Source organism: Podarcis erhardii (genome assembly GCF_964252035.2).
Source record: "Podarcis erhardii genome assembly, chromosome: 5".
NCBI lineage: Eukaryota > Metazoa > Chordata > Lepidosauria > Squamata > Lacertidae > Podarcis > Podarcis erhardii.
In genome coordinates, this window is record NC_138509.1 from 59,042,161 (window position 1) to 59,067,994 (window position 25,834).

The 25,834-nt window shown below is 45.8% G+C and overlaps 1 protein-coding gene across 2 annotated transcripts in view; it reads left to right on the forward strand.

Annotated features, from left to right (window-relative positions):
* The window catches only part of GOLGA7B (golgin A7 family member B), a 39,262-nt gene extending 16,665 nt beyond the window's left edge, over positions 1-22,597 (forward strand). The window contains exons 1-5 of one of the 2 annotated variants that reach the window (XM_081863899.1): positions 8,915-9,456; positions 14,901-15,026; positions 15,475-15,627; positions 17,990-18,091; positions 20,503-22,597. In XM_081863899.1, coding sequence (XP_081720025.1) covers positions 9,445-9,456; positions 14,901-15,026; positions 15,475-15,627; positions 17,990-18,091; positions 20,503-20,610 — 501 coding nt within the window. In that variant the 5' untranslated portion in view covers positions 8,915-9,444 and the 3' untranslated portion in view covers positions 20,611-22,597. Of the gene's footprint in view, positions 1-8,914; positions 9,457-14,900; positions 15,027-15,474; positions 15,628-17,989; positions 18,092-20,502 lie in introns of those variants that run through there. The other variant, XM_081863898.1, reaches the window with a different exon arrangement.
* The last annotated feature ends 3,237 nt before the right edge of the window (positions 22,598-25,834 follow it).

Below are 25,834 nucleotides of genomic sequence, written 5' to 3' on the forward strand. Positions count from 1 at the left end.
TCTGGTATACAAGTTTAAAGGTTTACGTTTCACCCCTATTAGTGCTTTTGTTCAAACAGGCTTTGCAGGTTTTTGAAACAATGAAAAACATTTGCAAGATTTAATCAACTCATGGTACAAATGGAACAAAGGAAATAAGCATGTAAGCCATAGGTGCTGATGTCTCTCTCTCAAACCACTTTCAACTCTTGTCTGTTTCTCTCCAGCTACCTGAATTTCTTCTACTAGCATTGCAAAAGAACGGTTGAGACTGTTTTCACAAGTTATCGTTTCTGGCTATGGTGCCTACTTGCATTCTGAACTCCATCCTTTAAGCTTGGTGGATCATCTCACCTCAGATAATTACATCGCTCCTTTCCTTCCATAAACTATTCGATACATTTACACTTATCTTCAGCCATCATGTCCTCTGTCTTGGCTTTTAGGAAAGGTACATAGATGGATTTGCTGTCTTGAAGGTATCAGGAAGGAAATTAGAGCGTGTCAGATGGAATCCACATTGCTGATTACAGAAGGCAGTGGAAATTTGCCTTTGTCTTTGCTCAGCCCCTCAGCTCATTCCCACTCTCTGGGCAACTTGGCAGCCCTGAACAGAAGGGGGTCATTAGGCACTGCTAGTGAGATGTGCCAGTCAGGAGCATCCTTTAAGGACAGTGCCTAACACTGGTACAGTGTGAGTCTTTGTCATGGGCCTCCATATCTGTCTAGCAGATGGATGGGGAGTGGGGAGGGGAACTTGCGAGCAATAGTTGAATGAGTGCCTTGGTCAATCTGTCTCTGGAGGCTTGACCAAGACTCCTTCTGTTCCCTCTGATGAATGGGTCTTGCAATGGACTGTTGTGTTAGGGTAGGGAGGGTCCCTCATCTGTTTGTGGCTCATTTTCACATCACCCTGCTGCCCTGTGTGTCTTCATAAGTGATGAGCCCGCGGCACAGTAGTGGAATCAATAATGCACAAAACAGCTTCACTGGCTCCATCCCAGTCCTATACAAGGCCTGACTCTTGCTTGCTTCTCTGTGCCTGGGGTAAGTGATGGATGGAGCAATGCAGTGGGGCGATAGCTCTGGGCAGGAGGCAAGGGCACACAGAGGCCTGGGAGAGCCCAGAAGGCCTTTTTCTCAGGGAAGATTCATTGCTGGCTATCCTGCTCTTTTCATTTAATGCAATCATGTTTCACAGACTCGGAGATCATACTCTGTCTAAACAGATTGTATCTGATCTAAGGCTCGAGGGGGAAATTAGTAATTAGGTGTGGGTGAACAAATGCTCCACTCATTCCTCCATTCCAGCTTTGGAAAAGGGTGGGTTGGGGTGTTTCTAGGAAACCATGGAATGAGATGTTGCCAGATGATCTACTTCAGCAAAATGCAGGTGTGTTGCGCATGTTGCTGGACTCCAACTCCCATCGCCTCTGACTGTTGGCCATGCTGACTGGGGCTAATGGGAGTTGTTGGGCCCCACAATTCCTGGAGGGCCACAAGCTCCCCATCCATGCTCTACAGCACTCTGTTAGCAGAACAAATAAGAAAGTTGAATGCAAGCAAACAAGGAAGTTGAATGCAAGGTTGAATGAAACCAATTAGATCAGGTTGGGCTTGTGTATTTGTGTTTAGGACCTAGTCTCCTGTGCCCAATCACTGTCAGGTTCTGGGAGACTCCAAAATCTAGAAACATCTCAAATTTCAGATGGTGCCTACTTCCCTGGGGTGCACAACTGAGAGGAACGGACACATTTCCATAGCAGAGCATAAGCCTTTCCTGCAGAAAGTGTGAGAGCCCTGGCATCTCCACAGAAAACAACAACTCTCATGTCACCGGGAAAAGCCTCAGCTAGCTTGTGTAGGGTGCATTGACTTATGTGGCCCACTTTGTAACAATAAGCTCGATATCCTCATTTGCACTTCTCTGCTTCCTGTAGACCCAATGCAGGCTTCTAATCCGCTGACTGAATATTCATGAGCTTGCATGCTATTGCCAGATCTGCTGGAAAGCTCTCCTCCCCTAAAACGCCTTAAGGAGGCAGTATAGATTCTCCTTGGAATTGGAGTTTGGGGGCACCGTCAGTCGTTCAATGTTATTTACAGAGATGTTTGCTTTTGGGAAGCCCAGTAGTGGGGGTATAGGCTTGAAGTTCAATGATGTCCTTTTCCTGCACAGTTCTGCCTGTGTTGAGGACAAGCTCAAATGCAGCAGCTGATTTTGTTTCCTGAGGTGTCATCACCACTGTGCTAAAGAAAAGAGAGAGCAGCTAAGATGTGAATACAGAGAGGGCACAATATTTATGTGGGTGCCATTTCCCCCTCTGCAGAAAAAGAATTGAAGGATTCAATGGCAAAGCTGTTAAGCCCTCTACTTCTGCTCCAAGAAAGGAGTGGCAGAGCACAGTGAATGTGTGAGTGTGATTTTTTTTTTTAATTCATACATCCAAAGGCAGAAGTGTTGCCATAGAAACACAGCACATCCTTTTTGCCAGCTGGGGGAGATGGCTCCTGGATGATGTCATAGAGAGGATGACACACACGTGGCACAGAAAGGTGTGGACAGTGGAAGTTGAACTATTATGGGGAAACAAAAAAGGGAAGCATAGGAGCCAATTCCTAGGGGCCGAAGTCCCTCTGGCCCCCCAATAAAATATTTGAAGGGGGCAGACTCCCCCAAAGTTGATGGGCATTGCCATGCAAATGGTTTGTGTGTGCGTGCGCAGCATCTTTGTGATCGATGATATGGGACAGGGCTTACCTGTCCCCTCCAATACAGTGGTACCTCGGGTTAAGAACTTACAGTGGTACCTTGGGTTACATACACTTCGGGTGACATACGCTTCAGGTTACAGACTCTGCTAACCCAGAAATAGTACCTTGGGTTAAGAACTTTGCTTCAGGATGAGAACAGAAATCGTGCTCCGGTGGCACGGTGGCAGCGGGAGGCCCCATTAGCTAAAGTGGTTCTTCAGGTTAAGAACAGTTTCAGGTTAAGAATGGACCTCTGGAACGAATTAAGTACTTAACCCGAGGTACCACTGTAATTTGGAGAGGCAGACCCAACAATAGGTGGAACCAGATCTAAATGAAAGGCAAACCCAATTCCTAACCAGTTGTAAATAAGAAAGCAGGCACACAGAGAGTTGGTTGATGGTAGACAGAGGTTGGTGGTGCAGTGTCCAATTTGCCCATGCAATGGATGGAGTGAGGATAGCAGGTAGTCCTGCTGAAAAGAGACAAGGCAATTCCTACCGCCTTTTGTTTGCCCTGATATTCTGGCACTTGCCAGAAGGCAGCATCTGATTTGTGACACACAACCTCACTGCACTGCATCTTTACTGCATCACCTGATTTCACTAATTTTGAAGGCTACAACTAGGTTCTGTCTGATGCATCCGTGGGTGATTGCAGTGGGCGATGGCTGCCATGCCATGCTGGAAGGGAGAAGCTTGGCATTCTCTGAAACAAGGTATCTTAATATGAAACATTGCATACAATCATCAGTCCCTAGAGTGAATGTCAGTAAAATAAAATGAATAAAGAAGTCAAATGACTCGTAGAGAAAATAAAAGCTGGAATGAAGTAATGTGGTTTTAGCAGAAATGATATAAAGGATTAGGTTAAAATTGATTTATTAATTGGTGAAAGACGAGAATTACAATATATTAAGATAAATTATTAGGATAAAAACAAAGCTGGAAAGGATTTGCTGAAACACCTAATTTAACTAGAATACAAAAAAGGGAGGTGTGAGGAGGTCAAGGAAATAAGCAAAAGAAAGAAAGCTATGTAAAGGTCTGATTTGTTGTTTTTTTTAATTGTTTGTGTGTATTTTTTGTTTTTGTTATTTTTCTTTTTTATTGTTCTTTTTTGTAACTTTCAAAATCTGAATAAATATTATATATATATATATAAAAAAGAGAAAATAAAAGCTAATCACATCCCATAGCTGAATATCACTGGCTAGGATCCCTGTGGTGTGCAGGCATATTCCCCACCTACCCAGTTAGAGAAGATGACACAGTTTAAAAACATTTCATGGATGCTTTATTTTTAGATTCAGAACATTTCTTTCCTATCGGACTAGTTCTCTTGTGATTCTAGGCATCTGGGTGGTGTTGGTTGTTATTATTGCTTCTTTTACTGGCTTCTCTCCATCAAGGGCGACTGATCCCCATCAAATTGATGCCACATACATGTGTGTGGTCATGTTGAGAAGTTGGCATTTTCTGGACAGATAAGGTTTTTTTGCAATGGACTTCCTTGGTGGTGCATATAATACTATGATTGAAACACAGATAGTATCAGCTGGCTCCAAGCTTCTATCTAGCCTCTGTAAGGAGCAGGAAAATGTCTGTGTTTGTTGCTGGTTTGCCACTTGTCTTAGGGCTCTTCCAGACTTCTGCTGTTTTGGGGTGGGATTCAATCACATACCAGTGAGTCCATCTTTTGCACCGCAAACCCACTTCCTCCTCCGCAAAGCTGGTTTTTGTGACAATGAGAGTGATGGGGAAATGCCCCAGAAAGTGTGGAATACACATAACTTCCCCACAAACAATTCAGAATAGTCCTGTTCTTGCAAACTTGTGCAAACAAGGCAGCATGAATGCTCAAGAAACAGGTCATCTGCAAGTGACCTTAGCTAAATGATAATGCATTTCAGGATGCTCGTGCCAATACATCAGAGTCCTTGCCACCGGCTCTCTAATCTGGACTGAACAAACTGCTTTTATTCTGCCAACTGTAGGTTCTAAAGTCAGCTTTTGGACTGCTCTGACCCATAAGAGAAGCAGCCCCCGGCTAGCTGCATGCACCTCCAGGCCTACAACCTCTGTTATTTCCCCCCCCCCTGCTGTATTATTTCCATTAGTACATTTTTAAAAATTCAGTGCAGAGAAGTAGCTAGGTCAGCATTGCCTCCCATTGCTTTTCCAATTGAGGTAGAAGCCAGGCCACTCATACCACATGCAAACTAAATAGGGCTGATAGTGGCTGTATCAGTAGCAGGCAGAATTATGAGCTTCAGTCAATTTTCTTGGTAGATTAATCGACTTAAGCTTCTGCTGCAGTTTGTCATCTGATTAATTAGTAGTGCTAATAGTGAAAGGGAGCCACCCTGCAGATTTCAGGCACATGCCAGCTCCTCCTCCTTTGGAAAAAAACAGTTATACCAGCATGTTCTGCATGCATGAGTAAACAGAGAAATATAGGATGAAGATGCCCCTTGCTGCTCATTCCCCTTATTCCCCCCCTCCCCAATCACTGTAGTTCCACAGACGGCTGTGTCTTTGTACCCTTTGAACTGAGGACAATGCAAGATTCCTCCATGAAATTCAATGCAATTTGCTGACAGCCTTCCATAGCGAGACACAGCATGTCTGACTGTAGCAATCCTGACCTAAAAGGACTGGCTTGAGTCCATTAGGCAGCAGGCACAATTACTCTTTGCCATAAAGCACTGATGTTGGCAGATTCCTCTCTCCACTGAGTACCATGAGTGATTTGCGAGGCGTGCTTCCTTCCCAAAGGCAGCTCAGGTCCTGCAGGGAAACTTATTTTTAGAATGCCATGGAAAAATCCCATTGGCTTGCCTTAGGTCCTCCCAGTGATCTGAGGTGCAAGGAGATTCAATCCCAACCCAGGACATAATGGAGTGCCCCGAGTTCTTCAGGGTTTCCACACCTCTTCCTAGAAGCATTCTATAGATATTACACATGCCTACAGACTGAGGCTGTGTATACATCACATGTTTAAAGCACACGTGAGGTCTATCTATGATATGCCATAAAAAGCACATGGTGCATATCACACGGTAACATGTCTTCCATCCTTAAATGCATGCTATTTGTCATTTTACTCTGAATGACATCATCCACCTTCTATCTTGTATGCAAGCAGCAAATACTCTTGCTAGTATTACATAAACAGAAAATGTGGCGTTTCCAAGAGCTAGAGAACGGAATCCTTTTGAAGCCATACTGCCTAATCATAATAAATAATACTGCCAGAGATCTCACCATCATTTCCCTAGAGTGAGCACAGATGTGCTTAACCCAGTCTGCCAGGTCTTTCAATTATTGACTTATGAGTATAAGGCACTGCCTTGACCTAAGACAGTTTCCCAACTTGCTTTCCTTCCCAAACACAATTCCTTATACTGGATTCAAAGCACCCTAGCTGTGTATCTCTCTTCAGCCACCCTCCCACTCTGTTTTCCCCATACTGCAGACTGTGCCAATTGCCTGCATAGGTCTAATGAGCCCAGACTTTGTTCAATCTTCCAGAAGTTTTGCTTCTCTCGTTGAGCTGTAGCTAATCTTTCAGCCTTTCTTGTTGATGTGATTCTGTGCAGTGATCTCCAATGTGCAGCCTGAGTTTTCTTTCCAAATCTTCAGTTTTCGGCGGAGGGGGAGGGGGAGACACACCATGTCTGAAGATCCGTGAATGAAATTTTAGGCTGCACTTTGGGGAGCGCTGCACAGAATGGCAATGAGAGATACTAAAACATTTCCAGAGCAGAACTCCACTGCAGATAATTACAGGTTCCAAGCACTAGGCATCATCGTTGGCTTTGGGCCAGGCATGCCCAGCATCTGCTCAGGTCGATGCAGCATTTCTGCTCATGCCAGCAAACAGCTGGATTACCACTGGCTCTCAAGCCTCCATTCTGCTGATGAAGTGCTCAACTGCAGGGTTGAGAAGCTTCTCAGCAATCCATATTGCTCCTTTAATTTGCCTGAATGACAAGATCCTCTGAGAAATTTTTCTTGTGTCTTTGCACAATGCATCTGACAGGGTCCTGGGCTGTATGAATTGGGAAGAGATGGGAAGAATGGAGGAGGGCCAGAATGACAGGTTTGTCTTCAGGGTGAGGCAGAAGAAGCAAGTATCCTGGCTTGAGAGTTGGGTGTGGTTCTTCTGCAGGTGTATACAGGGTTGAATTAGGCTTGCAGCTGATATTTATATGTGTGTGTCTGGGTGTAGGTATGCATATCTGAAGTCTCTCTGAAGTAGCACATAATGACACTATATTTTTAGACCTAAGCATTTATTTTCCTCCTTCTTTCCTTTTTTTCTTAAAGGTAGCACATATATATTGCAGAAACATGCACAGCTAAACTATTCCTGCTATCTGCATGTATCTCTGTTTCCCTTATGTTGCTGATGTGAAGTTTTGGAACATTCAGAAACATTCACAATTTTCAAGACAGAACACACAACAGTAAAAGGTTCATAAGCAGGCCAATTTCTACGAGGGGCTAGAGAGCTCAGCTTGGGTGGGGGAAGATTCACATAAGGCAGAAGAAATTATACCCATGTTGTTTATATTCCATGAAGTCTTCAGTACCCTATATAGCTCATTGCCCCTTCTTTATGTCTGCTGAATAAATTCTGCAAACTAAGCAAAGACATGAAAATAATAAATGTGCATAATTCATAGAGATTGCAGAATCCAGCCTTTTCCTTAGCACTGAACTCCATAATTCAGAGTACATTTGAAGGAGCAGCTGAATAGCAAGAGGCCCCAGGAGGTAAAGAAGACAAAGAGCAGATCCTGACGCAGAGTAGAGTGGGCATGAACTGAGAAACCAAAGGGAAGGATAAGGAAATAAGGCAAAATCCTAATGCAAGGATGATGAACCTGAGGCCCTCCAGATGTTATTCGATTACAATACCAATAATTCCTGGGTTGCTAATGGTGCTGATGGCACTTTGAGCTGAACAACATCTGAAGGGGCCAGGTTCACCACCTTTGCCCTAAAGAAAGGACAAGCAGAAGAGACAGTGAATTGAGAAAAGGATTAATCAGTGAGAAAGGTATTATGAACAAAGCTCCCATATGGCCTCAAGCAGGTGTGGAGAGCATTTGGCTCCTCCAGATGTTGCTCAACTACAACTCCCATCATCCCTGGCTAATGCTTGCTAGGGCTGATGGGAGTTGAGACAACAGTGACTGGTGGTCACCTGGAAGTTGCACTAAGGAGAAAGCAGAGCAGGCAAACCCCATAAAACAGGATAAGGGACCTTGTGCTGTTAGGAGAAAGGGTGAGGACAGACAAAGATGCTTTGGAGATTAGAGGGGTGTGGGTCAAGGAGTGATAGGAGAACAGGGCTACTACTTCCAGGTGCCAGGAAACTTCCTGTACCTTTAAAAGTACTGTAAAAGGGAAAATCCAACCAAGGGTGGAAGAAGCCACACCAGGAACTGTAATTATTATTTTAATCAAATGATCAAAGCAAAGGTACAGAAAATCTCTCAAGGTGTGAACATTGCAAGTTTAAGGGGCTAGCAAGGCCCAGAGATGCAGGCTTGAGTTTGAACTATTAACTAAGGGCACTGCATCTAAAGTTGCCCAACGCAGGAGAGGGGATACAAATATATTTAATTTCATGAAAAATTATGGTTTATTGGTATCTTTCAGTCCTGTTTGGGGAATATCATTCCCTGGAACAGGGAGAAAACCCCATTATCTTTAATTCCAAATAAACATTGAGAAATCATAAAATGCTTTTATCCACATTTCCCTCCGAAGATGAACACTCCCTGGCCAGTTCTAGACAGTAAACATGGAGGATCAAGTATAGTGCAGACACGCCACCCCAGGGAGGGCTATTCTGAAGGAGGCCCTTCTGTCGCTGTGCCCTAAGTGCCCATTAGTGAGGCCAATTAGTCAGTCCCACACCATATACCAGGTCTCCCTTAGGCTTGGTATGTGAGGGGTGGGTATGTGGCAGCTGGGGCCAAGCGTTCCCCATCAAAGAGAACTGCCCTGGAAGCGGAGGCAACAAGACCCGCCAGCAACCCCGGGACCTGAAGCTATGCGCTATCTCCCGCTTTGAGGTTGGGATGGCACGTGCCCCAAGTAGCCCGCACGCCGGCTCTCGGAGGACAAGCAGGAAACGAGCGCGAGCCCGGTTGCTCTTTTCCTTGCTCTGCACAGCTCCGCCTCTCGCCGTCCCTCCCGCGAGTCAGTGCCGGAGCCCGGCGCTCCAGCGTGGGGACGCCCTGGGGGGATGCGGCTCCCACGAAGGCAGCCCGCCCCCTCCCCTTGTGGTGGAGATGCCATTCACTGAGGAAGCCTGAGCGTTGAGGCTGGGGGCGAGCGAAGCAGCGGTTGAGGAGGGGATCGCGCTGGGGGAGCGGGTCGTCAGCACCGCGGACAGCGCTAGGCGGGGCGCTTTGCCCCCGACTCCTGCGCCTCCGGTTCCAGCACCAAGGACAGCGCAGAACTCTCCGCGCCCGTTGCCCACCGCGCTTCCCCGCCGCGGACGCCGCCCCAGCCCTGCCGGTGGCAACAAGCTCCGGGGAGCCGAGCGCTTCCTCCGCCTGCGGCAACAGGGACATCGCCCTTAGGTCGGCTTCCTGAGAAAGGAGGAGCCTTCGTCACCAACCTGCTCTAGCCTCGGCTTCGGACTCCCGGGCTCCCGAGCAGCGTGGAGCAACCACGCTGGCAGCACAACATGGCAACCGAGGTGAGCAGCGCGGGGAAAGCACGAAACACAGGAGGAAGCTCTGTCGAGTCATGGCAGCCGCCGGGAAGCATCTCCTCCTGCCTTGCCTGCCTAGTTTCTGCCCGGTGCGGTAGGAGATCGCCAGACCAGGCGACCCTCACCGAGACTGGCTACTCCGGCACCGCCTCCCCTGGGTTTGTTCTGCAGGCCCCAGAAGTCCCTTGTGCCTCCGACTTCAGCGCGGGTTAAAGAAAGGCAGCGCCGAGAGCCTCCGGCGTGTGTCTTGGGCTAGGGTGGTTGGCACGTCATGGCTCCCTCCCCAGAGTGGCGCTTCCCCTGCTCCGCAATCCTGGGTCACTAAACAAGGCAGGGAATTGCTAATAGAGAACGAGACCTCGCTATGCTCAGTGGCTGAGGCAGTGTGTTTCTCTGGGTGCAGCGCAGGGAGTCTCATGGCAGTACCTGCCAGCGTCAGGCAAGGGGCAGGACGACGACAAGAGGAAGCCACAGGGCGAGGACAGCAGCACCCCTGATGCTTCCCCAGGCTGTCCTTGGCATGTGGTTCTGGTGATGGAGGATGAGACCACCTGTGGCATATGACTCTCCGATTTAAGTGTGGGTCCCATTTACCAGCTTGAATAATCGGCAGCCACCCCCACCCCATTGCTCCGTGAGGAAGGACTCAATGGTAGAGCCCTGGGACCTCCAGGTAGGACTGAGAGAGAGAGAGACCCCTGCCTGAAATCCTTTGGAGAGCCACTGCCAGCCAGTGTGGGCAATACTGAGCTAAGATGGACCAATTATGTGGCACAGCATAAGGCAGCTTCCTAGGCTCCTATGTGGGGTTCAGAGCAGAGCAGAAAGGTGGGGGAACGGGGATCCAGCAGCGCTATCTCTCCAGGTGTCCTATAGCCAGGAGCTCTCCAAAGTCAGCTCCTTCATCTTACACCTCAAATCCATCCCTTAGGGTTGTTCGCCACAACCTATGCTCTTCACCTTCCCCCTCCCGCGCCACAAAACAAGGTCTTGTTTACAGTCGTTGTTGTGCTGCTACCGAGGCAAGATGCAGCAGCGAGCAGGCGAAAATGGTCTGAGCCGGAATGGGAACTACCGAAAGGTTGTTACTAGGGGAAAGGCGGCAGTTTCTAAATGCGGGTGGTGCGGCGTGCGTGCGGGGAGGGGGGGGGGTTTGCAGCCTGCTACTAACGCCACAGCAAGGCATCCCTGTAAAAGGCCAAAGCATCTGAGCACACAGTGCGCCCTGAACCCTTCCCCTGTAGAGTAGACCACTTCCCCTTCCTGCTAGGAAAGTCAATAATTTTTATCCCAGCAGCAGATCTTCAGCATCGCAGCCCTTGTTGCTGAGGTTAAGACCTCGGTTGACTCCCATTTTGCACATGCTCAGATGAAATAACCCTTGACTTGAGCTCAAACCCTCTTGGGAAAAACGAGGGCTGCTCCGAAATCCAGGTAAAAAACAACTGCTGACTTTCTCAACATCTAGGATGATTTATTAATCTGGAGGACCTGAGATCCAAAATAACAGAGCATGTGGGAAATTTAATGAGGTCAGAACCTGAGGCATGCCTTTTTTTGAAGTCTTGTAAGGAGACGTCTAATAGCAAGGAAAGGTGTGCTCTCCCTGCCAGACAGGGTGGGGGCTGCTTGCAAACTGGGAAGAAATATAATATTTCATCATGCCTCTAAACAAAGCCAGCATCAGACTGTGAACAGGCAGGATGACAGATTATCCTACACTTGCTTCCCAGGGGATCTGAAATGCCTCTTGGAAGGTTTGAAACTGGGCTGAAAGGATTTCTGGATTATATATACTGGCCAGCTACAGAAGTTTAAAAAGGTAAAGGTAAAGGACCCCTGACAGTTAAGTCCAATTCCACAAAGCTCATTAGAAACTAAAGGCAGTGGGATGGACCCTGGAGCTAAGAGGTGTGCAGTTCCATATCGATTCTTAATCACTCTGGGATTCATCACAAATAGGAGAGGAATAGCTTGAGACACAAAATCTGCTGCCACCTCTTGGATTATCCATCACACAACTCTATAACTCCCAGCAATCCTATTCAGGGCTTTGCAAGCTGTCAGTTGGCATATACTGCTGCAGTTAATTTCTGCTTTCTTTCTGTTACTCCATTCTACATCTTTCAATGTTGGTTTTAATGTTTTGGACCTGCTATGCTTCAACTCAAGCTGAGTAAATTTCAATAAGTTTTTTTGAGAGCACATAACAGCTAGATAGTTGGTTTTTTAAAATAGTTTTTGCCAAAAGTGCACTTTCTTATTCTGTTAATACCTTATTGACTTGTCACATCCTCATTCAGCATATTCCATTATAAATAATTGGTAAACCAATGAGTCATACAACCTGGAAAATCAAGATACAGAATTACACCTCAATAACAACAAGGTGTTCCAAACCTAACAATGTATTTTATCCTTACACTATCAAATCCTCAAAAATGACGTGTTTCCATCAAAATATTTTTGTGAAATTGATTTTTCCAGAAGGTTATTAAATAGTTCCAATTTTCCATATAGCTTCTAATTGTGTTAATCCTATTCCCATACTGAATCAAACAACATGTATTAACTTTATCAAGTAATATATATTCCATGCTTCATAAATCTTTCATAGCTTTAAGTTATTATTCCAAATTGTTTTTGTGATTTCAATTCTTGCAGATATAATTTGGTTATTGAAAATCCTCTGGTTTTATCCATGTCCTCTGCTCTATAACACAGGAGAAACCTTAATGGTATTAAAGGCACTATAGAGAGAATGGGCTTTTACAGAATTGGTGTGTGTGTGTTTCAAAAAGATGGGGGGGAAATGCATTACAGTGCAGAAAAATATAGGTAGTGCCAAGCTTATTTTCTTCTGACATAAATTTTGTACATCTCCATTTCTTTAAGCTTGCTTATTTATCCCTCTTTCTGTCTGATTAACTATGTCTTTGGGAGTCTGTATGCAGGGCTTGGGAAGCTTCTGGAGAAAAGGCAATCTCCTTCAAAAGCAATTTAGTTCTGCTGCAGAACAAATTATAAGTATAGCTGGAAATACAGATTTAATAGGATTTTTTATTTTTATTTTGGTTACCCACAGTTTAGTTCACACTCACATATACGTTACATCATTGCATGGGTCAAACACAGTGGACCTTACTTCAAATGGAACCAGGACACTTCGAAAGAATAAAGAAAAGTGTCTGGTTATACCAGTAATTTTTCAGAACTGTTTGGATACTTCATGAAGAAGGAAACTGCATGAGGTTTTTAAAGGCTTAGATAATCTGGGTTTAGGAAATGAAAGTGTCAAGAGAACACAAAAAGTAATATGGCATGACAAAGACAAAGATGCTGAGCATAATTGTTAGGAACAAGTGACTCAATGTATTGTTTTATGCGTCTTATGCAGTTTAATTATTACTGTGACACAATAAGGTAGGGCAGAAATGGGTCGTGAACCCAGGATTACCCACACCGAGTCTAATGCTCCAGTCACTGAGGCACACTGCTCACTGCTCAGTTGTGTGTGTGTGTGTGTGTGTGTGTGTGTGTGTACGTACGTACGTGTGTGTACACCCACCCACCCACCCACCCCTTCTGGATGAAATAGGACCAGAAAGGACCGCCCATTAGAATTGCCAGGGGATATTCAGCTACAAGCTGGCAGTTTATGAAGTTATATTCATATAGTCACAAATCTAGGGGAGGCTGGAACAACTCAGAGTGTTTAACAAAAATGTTTATAATGGGTTAGCCTCAGGAAGGATACACACTTTTACTCCCAAAAGTTATGTGACAGATGTCTGCAGTGTTTATGGAGGATCTTGCTTTGGGGTTGTAGTTCCTGAGCCTACGTTAAATAAGGAGACAGATGCAAAGGCTAGACTCCATATCAGCCTGAGGCTCTTACCTTTTTACCATGCATGATCCGCTGCTCTTACTTTTTATCTGTGTCTTTGGTTGGCTGGGATTCAAACTGGAGGTGGGATGAGTCTGTACGTTCGGCTCAATCCAGTCTCAGAGTTGGCTGGCAACCAGGGGAAGAAAGAGTGTTTGGGGAGCAAAAAAAACACCTCTGTGGTTTATTCTGGAAGAACTTGTTCTTGCTTTGTTAGGTGTGTCCCTTCAATTGAGGTCATCCTGTGATCTTTCCTATATGTTCCTGCCAGCCCCACTCTTTGTAAGATATATAACCCCAGAGTTTCAGGTTTTCCAGTCATTGATGGTCTTGGGAACCTGCTCCATTTCTTACTATGGAGCATCTTGCCAAGTTCCATTGATAGTCTTCTTGCTCCAACAGCAGCAGGTGCATGTTGCTTGTATATAGGGATAGCCCATAAAATGCAATAGGAGAGCTGATTCACCCATGGATGTTGCACAGTTCTCAGCCAATAATGTGCACTGCCTCAGTCGGAAATTACTATCTGTTTTGATATAAAAGCTTCATGATGTTTGATCTATGATGATTGTTTTACAATCTAAGTTACTAGCTAATGAATATGGATGTATGAATTTACTCCATGTCTAACCTTCAAACTGCATTTCCAAATCTAAAATCCTTACCAGTATTCTAAGGTGATGCTGAAGAGATAAGGAACTGTGTTATAATCCACTGCAGCAAGGCTTACCAATATTGTGTACTACAGTCTCATAGAACATATTTTCAATCAGTTTTGGATAGGATTGCAATGCTGAATTGGTTAAACAGCTGTTGAATGGCCTTCTGGTCAACTAAAGAGATGCCCTCCAATTAAGTAGCAGATCAAAACAACTGTTCTTTAAATGCAAGCAAGTGTCAAACGCCATCTTAGAAGAGTCATTCTTGCTTCTTGCTCGCACAACCAGGGAGGGAATGCTTCTTCTGAGATGGTGCTCTCAATGAGGAGTGGCACACATAAAACAAAACAAAACAAAACAAAACAAAAAACAAAAAACAAAACAATGGGTGGCATCCAAACCTGTGCAAACCATGTTCCATTTGTGCAAAGTAACTCACCTTCCTCCCCTCTCACCCTGCACCCTCAAAATCTACTCCAGAGTGTTTGTGGGGATGGCTGAAGGGGAGATGAGAGAAGGGGATATTTCCATTGCACAAGCAGAAATCAGTTGCATGAGAAGAGCAGCATTGACTACAACCCAATAACAGTACCCCATAATCATAACTATTTTTTTAAAAAAATATTTGTACCCAAGTCAATGTAGATTCAGGGACTCTTTAGAGCAAGGGTAAAGAACCTGCAGCCCTCCAGGTGGTGTTGGGCTCCATCTTCCACCAACCCCTGCTAGCATGAACAATGGATAAAGAGAGTTGTAATCCAGCAATATTTGCAGGGCCACAAATTCCTGCCTTAGATGCATGGCATCAGGGTATGGTGTGAGCTTCCCCCACTGTTCTAGAAGGCACCTTTGCCTGTTGTAACCACCTGCCTCTGCTCTTCCAGGTCCACAATCTCCAAGAACTACGGCGGAGTGCTTCCCTGGCCACCAAGGTCTTTGTTCAGCGGGACTACAGTGACGGGACCATCTGCCAGTTCCAGACCAAATTCCCTCCAGAGCTGGACAGCCGGGTACAGCCAGTTTTCTCACAGGGTTCATGCTGACTGGTGAAGCAGGTGACAAATCCTTATGTCAGACGAAGGCATTGTAGTCTGGATGCCAGTGAGAGCAAGGTGTTAGTGCACCAATGATGTTTCAGATGCTCTAGAAATCTTAAGCTGCACAGAGTGGTTTGCTGCCTTCTTAAACACCTGGGGTATGCCTCATTTCCTTTTATGATTTATTCTAACTTGTTAGCTGTTGTGAGCATATACAAAATGCATAGCAGACCATCTTGCTCAAAGATCTGAACACACACACTTCCATTCCACAGTGCACCTGCTCTTGTTCCAATGCTCCCTTCTCCATGATAGCATCTATTATTGTGCACTGGGTGAAAGATGGGTGCCATAAACAATGGAATGGCCTCCTGTGCATACATCTTATGGCATTCTTCCTCTTTTTTTCTCCTCACCAAAGATTGAGCGGCAACTTTTTGAAGAAACTGTGAAGACCCTCAACAACTTTTATGCGGAGGCTGAGAAAATAGGGAGCAGCTCCTACCTGGAGGGATGTCTGGCCTGTGCCACAGCCTATTTCATCTTCCTCTGCATGGAGACCCGCTATGAGAAGGTTTGGAGCCACAACGTGCATTGTATTGTGATGTAACAATCGACGTTGTTGTTATATAATATTGATTGGTCAATATGGAGTGTGTAAGTTAGATGAACCACCTGATTATCCACGTTCATAAGATGTAGATTCCTTGTTTCTCCCATATTTAACAATATCCTGTCCAACCTCTTCTTGTGCCAATAATCTCAGTTTGTGAATCATTAGGGTTAAAGGTAAAGGTAAAGGGACCCCTGACCATTAGGTCCAGTCGTGACCGACTCTGGGGTTGCGGCGCTCATCTCACTTTATTGGCCGAGGGAGCTGGCGTACAGCTTCCGGGTCATGTGGCCAGCATGACTAAGCTGCTTCTGGCGAACCAGAGCAGCGCAGGAAACACCATTTACCTTCCCGCCGGAGCGGTACCTATTTATCTACTTGTACTTTGACGTGCTTTCGAACTGCTAGGTTGGCAGGAGCAGGGACCGAGCAACGGGAGCTCACTCCGTTGCGGGGATTCAAACTGCCGACCTTCTGATCGGCAAGTCCTAGGCTCTGTGGTTTAACCCAGAGCGCCACATCATTGGGGTTAGGACTGAACTAAATAGGATATATAGGGTTGCCATCCAGAAATGTTGTGATCACAACTATTGTAGCAAAGCTGTAGCAAACTGACACTATGCATCGGTGCATATGGTGCTGAAGCACCCAGAAATTAGAATGCCAAGCTGATGTTTTTATTTATATACTTGCTTTTATTGACTTAATTGTGATAGTATGTGATCTGAATCCTGAACCCACACAACACAGGATCATGTAGACAATGAGGTCACACTGGCAGAGTTTTTAGCAGGAATCCAGTGAACACTTCGCTCATGCATATGGACTGAAGGATTACTTGCACGTAATGAACACCTAGAGTTTCAAGAGTGGAGAGAGAAGCCCAGTGTGGACACACCCTCATTCTTTGGTTTTGTTCTTTAGAGTCCCCCCCCCCCTTCCTGGTTGTGTCTGAAATTTGCTTATCTCTAACAGCAGGTAGGCAGGACCTTGAATATCCTTGCCTAGTAGAGAGCTCTGGTAGAATAGAACCAGGGAGACCTGCAGCAAAACGTTGCAGTGTGGAATGTTCTTGGGCTCCTCCAGATGACCTGTTTATTGAGCACTCATCCAAGTTTACTAGCACAAAGTTTTCAGGGCAATTTTACAGTGTCCTCTCTTTATTGAGCATTCCACCTGAATTGTTTGGGGGAGGTTATGTGACTTCTTGTCAATTGACCATCATCACACACTTTTTAGTGAACTTCCTCATCACTTTCCTTCCTGCAAAAAGTCTGGAACTTTTTTAAAAGTAGATTTGTTGTGCCACAGCACTTTAACTGTGACAACCAAAATTTCTGGTATGCAATTAAATTCTTCCTGCGATATAGTGACAGTCTGTTCAGTACCCTCCCCAGGATACTCCATTACATTTCCCACCCAATCAGTTTTCCTCCCCCCACCCACATGCTGCAATAGTATTCCATGGCCACTGAACATGTTTTTTTTGGGGTCCCCCATAATTCCCCCCCTAAAGATTCTTTATACTTCTGCAAAAGTTAGAGTTTCCTGAAGCCTGTTGATACTTCCCTCTTGCCCATAGCTGCCTTAGCTTCATAAGCAGTGGTACTGATGTCTGAACATAAGAAACAGAGGGAATAATGAACAGGATTAAAAGGGAAAGACACATGATTTAAACTGACAGCCTGTTTTAAGCTGTAGGGAATGCTTTCTTTGTCACAGGTTTTGCTCAAAATGTCAGACTTGACAACTCACTATTTTCCAGGGTTGGGGAAATATTCAAAATAGCAGAGCATTCTGGTACACTTAACAGCTCTCCCTTCAGGTTTTATACATTTCACCTGAATGTAGCTCTACCTTTCTGTGAAGTCTTCAGCTAATTTAGATTGGGCTCCCATGCATTCAAGATGCGATGCAGTCATTCACAGGGGCACATAAATAGCGTAGGAGAGAGGCTAAAATAATTCTTTTGGTTTCACTTACAAAAAATGTTCTCAGGCAGATAGTAGGGCAACATGCTCTGTGTAGGAGCATAGTTAGGCAATAGAGTGACTTGTCTTGGGAAACTTTCAAAGATTGATGGTTATCAATCAGAGATTACTGAAACTGGGAATGGGATATCTAGGTGAACACCAGCTTCTGTTATTGAGGTGTTTCATCTGTTGAGGTTTCATGAAACACCTTTTCCTTCTTGAAGTAGGTGAATCCAAGAACTTCAGAGGATCCCAGTAAATGGATCATCTTCCCTATATTTTGTGTCTCATTCTCTGGGGCTACATCTTCGCCAAATAGTTGCTGAATGCTTGTCCAATTATCTCACCAGGTTCTGAAGAAGATCTCCAAGTACATCCAAGAGCAGAATGAGAAAATCTATGCTCCTCGAGGGCTGTTGCTGACAGACCCAGTGGAACGGGGCATGCGAGTTGTATCCTTCCTGGATAGCACCAAAGGGGAAAGGGGAAGATATGGTCACCATATAGATCGCTCTTCTTACCCATGTGGCTGACTCTCACCAACACACACACACCCATTTTCTGTGTCCCAGCTGAGATTCTCTGCTCCAAATTCAGCATTCAAGCTCAAAAAAGAAGTTGCAGGATCGTACTACTTAGTCTACTTACTTATTTTACAGTGTTTGTTTACTGCTTTCTAACCACAGTGGCTCTCAAAGCAGTTCACAAAACTAAAATCAGATCTACAGGCAGATGATATTACTCCACATCAACAAATCTGGAGTCCCAAGTGCTATCAGTGATATTTCGAACAATCGCATTGTGTGACTCTGCTCCCTTGACAAGAGTTTGGGGAAATGGGGCAATATAAGGCTGAAGTTTTTAGGAACATAGGAAACTGCCTTATATGGAGTAAGACCATTGTCCCATCTTGCTCAGTACCACTGAGCTATGACCCTTCCTAACTGCTGCTCACTTTTCTGCTGCTCTCAGCAGATGGGATCAGCTGGTTTGAGGCACAGTGTAGGGACAGTGATGTCTAAAGTAACACCCCAATTCCCTTTGCTGGTGTTGCTGCCTCCCCAGGTTCACCACAGTGCCACAGGAAACGACCCTTGCTCCCAAAGGGGCTACCAGGCCTATGCTTAGCAGCCAGAGGTTTTTGGTCTTTGTGGAGGCAAGCTCCTTCACCAGAGGTTGTGTCCAGCTATTGCGGCTTCTGGCTCTGCTCCCTTGAAGGGATGTGGTGGCCAAGAAGAAGTGGGTACTGAAAGGCCTATGTGTTTCCTCCAACCCACCAAGCATTCCTGCTGCCCTAGTGCTGCCAGGACTCACAGTTTCCTGAACTCGTCAGCAAAATGTATTTTAGCCTTCAAAAACACAAGCAAAACACCGTAGGGATTATAAAGGATGTGCTTGGGATGTGTTTGTTTAGAGCTTTAAAACTTTGCTCTTCAGATGAAAAAGGCTTGCAAAGACCAGAAATAAAACAGTCCCTGCCTTTGGGCTCACAATCTAGGGGACACAGCACAAAATGAGAGATTTGGGAGGGAAGAGGTAAAAGCAAACTCAGGTGCAAGTTTTTAGTTACAAAGAACATCTCATAATGGAAGGCAGTAGCATATAACTTTAGGGCTGTCCCTGCAAGAGTGAGCATGCAATACATTCATAGGGCAACGACTACTTTTTGTGTAAGGAAAGATTAACTGTCTTATCATGTGCCTGCTTACTCTTTCAAACATAAGTTTCACTTAGTTCAGTAATACTTACTCCCAAGTTAATAAAGCATTGCACGCTTCCAACTATTTGGCTTAGATAAATGGTGGTTAAGGAGTGGAATTAGACAGATATGAAACTATGACTATGGAGCAACCTTCTTTCACCTTCTGTGTGATATCATACAGGAGGAATGGAAAGCCAGTCACCCCACAGATGTTCTTAGGTTCCAGCTCCCATCAGCGCCAACCAACATGGTTGGCCAATAGTCTGGGATTATGGGATGGAAGCCACAGATTAAGGGCTTGTCCACATTTCTGCTTGTCATGCCACTTTCCCTGGGGTAATGCAGCTCTTTACCACTGAATCGGAGCAAATGTCAATTGGGTTTTCCATGGACTGACACTTGCTCCAATTCAGCAGTAAAGAGCGGGTTTTCCTGGGAAAAGAGGTGGGGCAAACAGAAAACCTCTGGGACCTGTTCTTTCTAGGTGAGGGATAAGTAGAAGTGAGCAGAAGCTCCAACAACACAGGATGTCAACCCCTTCTGTAGAAGAAGGCACCTGATGTCAGAGAAAAACAGATGAGGCATATTTTTACCCAGTGCATAGTTGACTTGTGGAAGCACAACAACATGTATTTGAGACAGAGCAACTGCCTGAAAGGTGCGCTGTCATTTCATATTTCAGCTGCACATGCCAAACTGTCTGAGGTTGGAACAGTCAGAAACTTGCTCTTACCAGATAAGCTGAAGTCTTACAACAGGGGTGAGGAAACTTCTTCAGTCTGAGGCCTCGTTTCCTCGTGGGGAACCTCCCAAGGGCTACTTGCTAGTGGTGGGTGATGCCAGAGGCAAAGCTGGGTGAAAGATCAGATGGGACTCTTCCAGCATAAATCAGAAGTTTATATACATACATCTGTCCAGCCAGGCAGAAGAACTCAAGGTGGGCATACAGCAAGATTGTCCCAGGAGAGGCATGGCCTAGGGAGTTTCCTAAAGGCTGGATGGAGAGATCTGGAGGGACACAGTTGGCCCCTGGGCTGGAGGTTCCCCACCCTGTCCTACAGCATTGTCAAGCTCTATGTGCATTTGTGGCTGCTGAACAGGGGTGCGCAAGGCTACTAGCTCTCCTTGTTCCCTGTGTCCTCCTTATCCTCTTGCCCACAGATCGAGATCTCCATCTATGAGGATCGTTGCAGCAGTTCCAGCTCTGGCAGCTCAAGCAGCAGCAACAGCAGTGCTGGTGGCGGGGGTGGGGGAGCCGGGGGCCGGTGACTGGCACAGAGTCCCGGCAGGGATTTGTACTGCCGGGACGACGGTGTCTCCGAGATCCGCAGACTGCGCTACCAGAGCACCCGCTTCTGAGCAGCCCCAGGGGGGTTGGGGTGCCGGCAAGGAGGGTTGTGACACCCCTGGGGAAGGGCTTGTGACAACCAGCGGGGGGCAAAGTCCTTCTAAAGAGGATGAGCCCCAAATGAGCCCAGTCTCCCCGTGGCTCAAAACCTGGATAACCTGAACTACTTGACACTTCCTGCGGGCTCCTGGGGACACTCCTGCCCACCCCCTCCCCGGGATGTCCAAATGTGTCATTGTCCAAGTCCTGTCCTCACAAGCTGTAGGTACACAAATACCCCGTCCGAATGCAGCCTCTTGCTCAAGGTCAAATGACCAGTAAAGATCAGCCCAGCATGGTGAGGTGGGGTGGGGTGGGGTGTGGGTGTGGGTGAGGGAACTGGTGATTTTGGGACCCTGTGACAAGCCTTTCCCTGAGCACCACCGTCCTCTCCCCTCCTGCATTGGCACTGACCCCCCACCCTAGCTCCTGTCTTTTGCTTGCTGCTGTGCATGCCATTCTCTTGGCACTTTAGGCATGGTCTGAGCACCCAACGTCCACAGTGCTGTGGTGGGGCCCCTGCAAGTGCTTTGCCCACCTTCCCCTCCCTCCTGCAGGGTGCTGGTACTGGCAGAGACGTGCCCTCTCACAGATTCCAGGATGGACTCTGTACTAGGGCACATGCCTCATGCTCTGGATCCTTCTGAGGCAACAGAGGGACAGGGGCATTGTATGGAGCCACAGGAGGATGTGAGGCAGCAGCACTGTCCCCCTCTGGTGGGATAGCAGCACGGATCCTTCGAGAACTATAGAGTCTTCCAAAGTTGAAAAACTGCACCTTGCCACCTCTGGCCAGCTGCAACAGGTTTTCCAGTTCAACCAGGGATCATGGAGAGCATCAGAAGATGGGAGATGTTGGAGGTGCTTTAGTGGAGAGGCCTCTGGCTCCTCAATTCCTCAGCTCATCCCAGTCCAATAAGCATCTTTGGGATTATGTATGTAAATATTTAATATAGCCCTGGCTACCAAAGCTCCACCCCTCCCTTCACCCTTACACCACATTTGGCAAACAGAAGAAAGAGGAAGGAGGATGAAAACTCCGAGGTGGGTATGGAACCCTGCAATATTTGACCCACTTCCCTAGTGCACAGGTGTTTTGCAGCATCACCTTATCACTTGCATGCACAAGTTGTCTCCTTGCTGCATGTTCCTTCTCCCTCCTTCCTGTAAATAGCTACCTGGGCCCCACATATGTATGTTTGAGACCCTCTTGGTTCTGGAGCTTCGGTACCTCTTCTCTGAGTCCCCAGTGCCATTCTGTGAAACGAGATGGGAAAGCAAGGGGGAGACGACTGAGCCGCTGGGTCAGTGGACTGGGCTGCCCAATGAACAGGTGTCCAAACCATGGGCGAAGCCTGCCACCACTTCTGGCAATGGACAGCAGCTCCAAAAATGCTTCTAGCTTCTCACACACCACACGTCCCACGCACAGCTAGATGTCCTTGTGGGGGTCACTCAGTATAAGACTTTGTTTGCACCCAGCTGTGGAGGGGGAGATTGTTGGAGGGTAGACACTAGGCTGTTTTGGATGCTTGGCCTGGGCAAACTCAGCAGTCACTCCACGACTTCGTTAGTGCTCCAGACTTCTTGATTTCAGAATGGGATTTCCTCCTTTTTGATGGTGGGGATGAATGTGTTTGGAGAGTGATCAGACCCTGACTGTGCTGCAGGGAAATGGGAGAGCTGCAGAGGGCATCACAAATGCATAGAGGTTAAGCCAATGGGACCCTGGGAGGGTTTCCCCCTTGTACCCAGATGCCCTGAGAAGTTGCTCCCCATGCCATATATTGGACTCATGGATCTGGTCATAGTTTTATCCCTCTGGCTCTACATGAAAACTTCTGACAATAAACTAGAAGTGAGAATCTACCAGTGTTGCTTTCTTCCTATCCGTTCTCTTAATAAATAATAGACCTGGCTCCCGCACATATATTTCATTCACAGCCACCCATGCTGTTGTCTTAAGGCTGCATAACCCATTAGTAGCAATGGTTCCCATGAATTAAAATATAAAAGTATAGTATGCATTGCCTGGATGATTGAGAACTATCAGTAGGCTTACACTTTTAGGACCCTGTTCTGCTTTATTTAATTGGACCTTTATAGGGAAGTTTTTAATGTTTGAAGTTTTATTGTGTTTGTAATATTCTGTTGGAAGCCTACCAGAGTGGCTGGGGAGGCCCAGCCAGATGGGGAGGGGCATAAGTAAATAATAATAATAATAATAATAATAATAATAATAAGAAGAAGAAGAAGAAGAAGAAGAAGAAGAAGAAGAAGAAGTATCATCATCATCATCATCATCATCAAATCAGTAGGTTTATATTCCATTTTCTGATTGGTGTCCTTCTGATTGGTGTCCTTGGGGTTTCTGAGGATATTGGCTATTTTTTGGTTGGTGCAAAAGGCTGTTTTGATATTGTGTTTATGGAGGATTTTGCTAATTTTATCTGTAGTGCCCTTGATATAAGGAAGGAGGGCCATGCCATTGTTTTCTTCTGTGTCTTGGTTTTTGGGGGGTGTTTCCTTTTGGATTAGCTTCGTAATCCTGTTTTGCTGGTATCCATTGGCAATTAACACGTTTGAGAGATTCTGTAACTCAGTTGTCAAGTGGTCTTTGTCAGCCAGGCGTTTGGTTCTGGAGATGAGAGTCTTGGCTATATCCTTCCTTATATCAAGGGCACTACAGATAAAATTAGCAAAATCCTCCATAAACACAATATCAAAACAGCCTTTTGCACCAACCAAAAAATAGCCAATATCCTCAGAAACCCCAAGGATAAAATCCAGTTGGAAAACCAAGGGATCTATGAAATACCATGCAAAGTCTGCCCAGCCACGTACATTGGACAAACAAACAGACGAATAAATGCACGTATCGCAGAACACAAGAATGCCGTCAAAAAAGAAGAAAAAACTTCCTCTCTTTTCCAACACATGAAAGAAACAGGACACGAAATTAATTTTGCAGATTCCAAATTGCTCTTTAACACGGAACATCACCACAAGAGAATAATCATGGAAGCCATCGAGATAGAGAAACACCCTCACAACATGAACAAGCGTGACGACACATCCCGCTTGCCAGACATCTGGAAATTAGCCCTCCCCACAAAAACTGACACCAGATCCAGAGGCACACAGAACGCCAACACCAATCAACCACACCAGACCCAAACCCAGACCCTCTCCACAGATGAATTACAGACACCATCCAGTAGCCAATCCATGGTGGCACCTCCGGATGCTGCACCCCCCTGCAATCCCTACACAGATCTGGCTGACACAAGCCACAAAACCACAGCTCGCCCCTATACACGAAGCCAAGCCAGAGCACAACTAAGTACAGTACAGCCATCTTCTCAGGAAAACTCTTCACAAAGTTCAAGAGGTCAAGACACAAAGACTTTAACAACTAATCCACACCTAATGACCCACCTAAGTGGTACTCAGGATATCACTCAAGAAATCACTCAAGATATCTCTCAAGTAATTAAGGAACAAAAGAAGAAAAGGCACACTAGCCTGGGAACTTCCTCTCTGCCCAGAACATTGGAGGCTATACACCACACCCCCTCTACAGTATTTATAGGAACTCAAACACTGAGATCCTGCTCTGTTCCAGTAACAAGAAGCCGAAAGCACCAGCCTGAAGATGACGAGTGAGACCTCGTCGAAACGTCGCCTAGACACCCCAACTTTTACACGGGAAGACACCCGAGGACACCAAAACCTGCATATATATATATATATATATATATACATATATTCTGAAAAATAAAAGGTAATTGTACAAGATTTTCAAATTAACACTCCACCATCCACATTTGACTTCCCATCCACCCTCCATGGTTTCCTCATAATGCCAATTCTGCTACATATCATAATTATTCTATGCTTTAACTTCTTTACATAAAACTTGCTTCGGCAGCACATATGCTAAAATTGGAATGATACAGAGAAGATCAGCATGGTTCAGATTAGATTATGAGGGTGTGCAGGGGCAGCAAGGGGAAGGAAAGAAAGATGAAGTCCCATAGCTTGTGTGGAAGTCCATTCTGCTCATCCGCGGACAGCGGTGGATATACTTTAAAACAACAACTGTGCCGCTGAAACAGGCACCTGGTGTTCTATCCCCCCCACTTTATGTTTATTACTTAAAAAAAATAAGAACACAATTTTAACAGTACAGAACAATCCCTGCCTCATAACATAGAGGGGAAAAGGGGAGTAAAATAAATTTTAAAACATTTATCTGTCAGTATAGCCCATCAGGAAGTATCAAAATTCAAACCCACAATGTTCAAAACAGCCAGAAAATTTTGTATACTTCTGGGATATTTCTTTTCATTTCATCTTTGCTTGTATAAGCAATAGAACAGTGCCAATCTGCTGCAAAAGAATATTTATACTTCTTTAGATTATTCATTAATTTATCCACCCAAGTGACTTGCCAGCCCATCTTATACCAATTAGCTACTGAGGCACTCTTTTGGTCCATTGAGCAACAACTTGCGACGCAGCAGCAAGAATCTATTCAATTAGAGGTTTGGAATGCCCATCCCCATTGTTGTTTTGAATAGGGAAAAAAAAGTTTAACAGGAACAATTCTGGAGATTTCATCACTTACTGTCCAGTCATTTCAGGAATTTCTGCAAAGACCACTGGCCAAAACTGCAACACTTTTTCACAAGTCTACCACATATGCTGGAATGACGTTTGTATATCCTCTCTAACAGTTTCAAATTAGTATCATGGACTGGCTGGAGGCAGAGGAGTAGTGGGAGGCACCAGCTGGGGAACCCCCCAAGGGAACCCCCAGGGGAAGAAGGCTCAGAGCCAGGGGACTGGTGGTGGGATGACAATGAGTGGTCAGAGGGAGAAAGGGGAGCAGACTGAAGGGAGGAGGTGTCGGAAGCTGAAAGGGTCAGAGGCTTTAGTGAGCAGGAGGATGCTGTGGCAGAGAGCAGTCCAGAATCAGGCAGTGGCAGAGGCTGGAGAGGAAGGAAGCTAAGAGGCAGAGATCAGGCAGGCTGCTGAAGGAAGCCAGGGAGTCTCCCCCTCCCTCCTGGTCTCCCAGAACCCATGAAGGTATGAAAAGGAGCA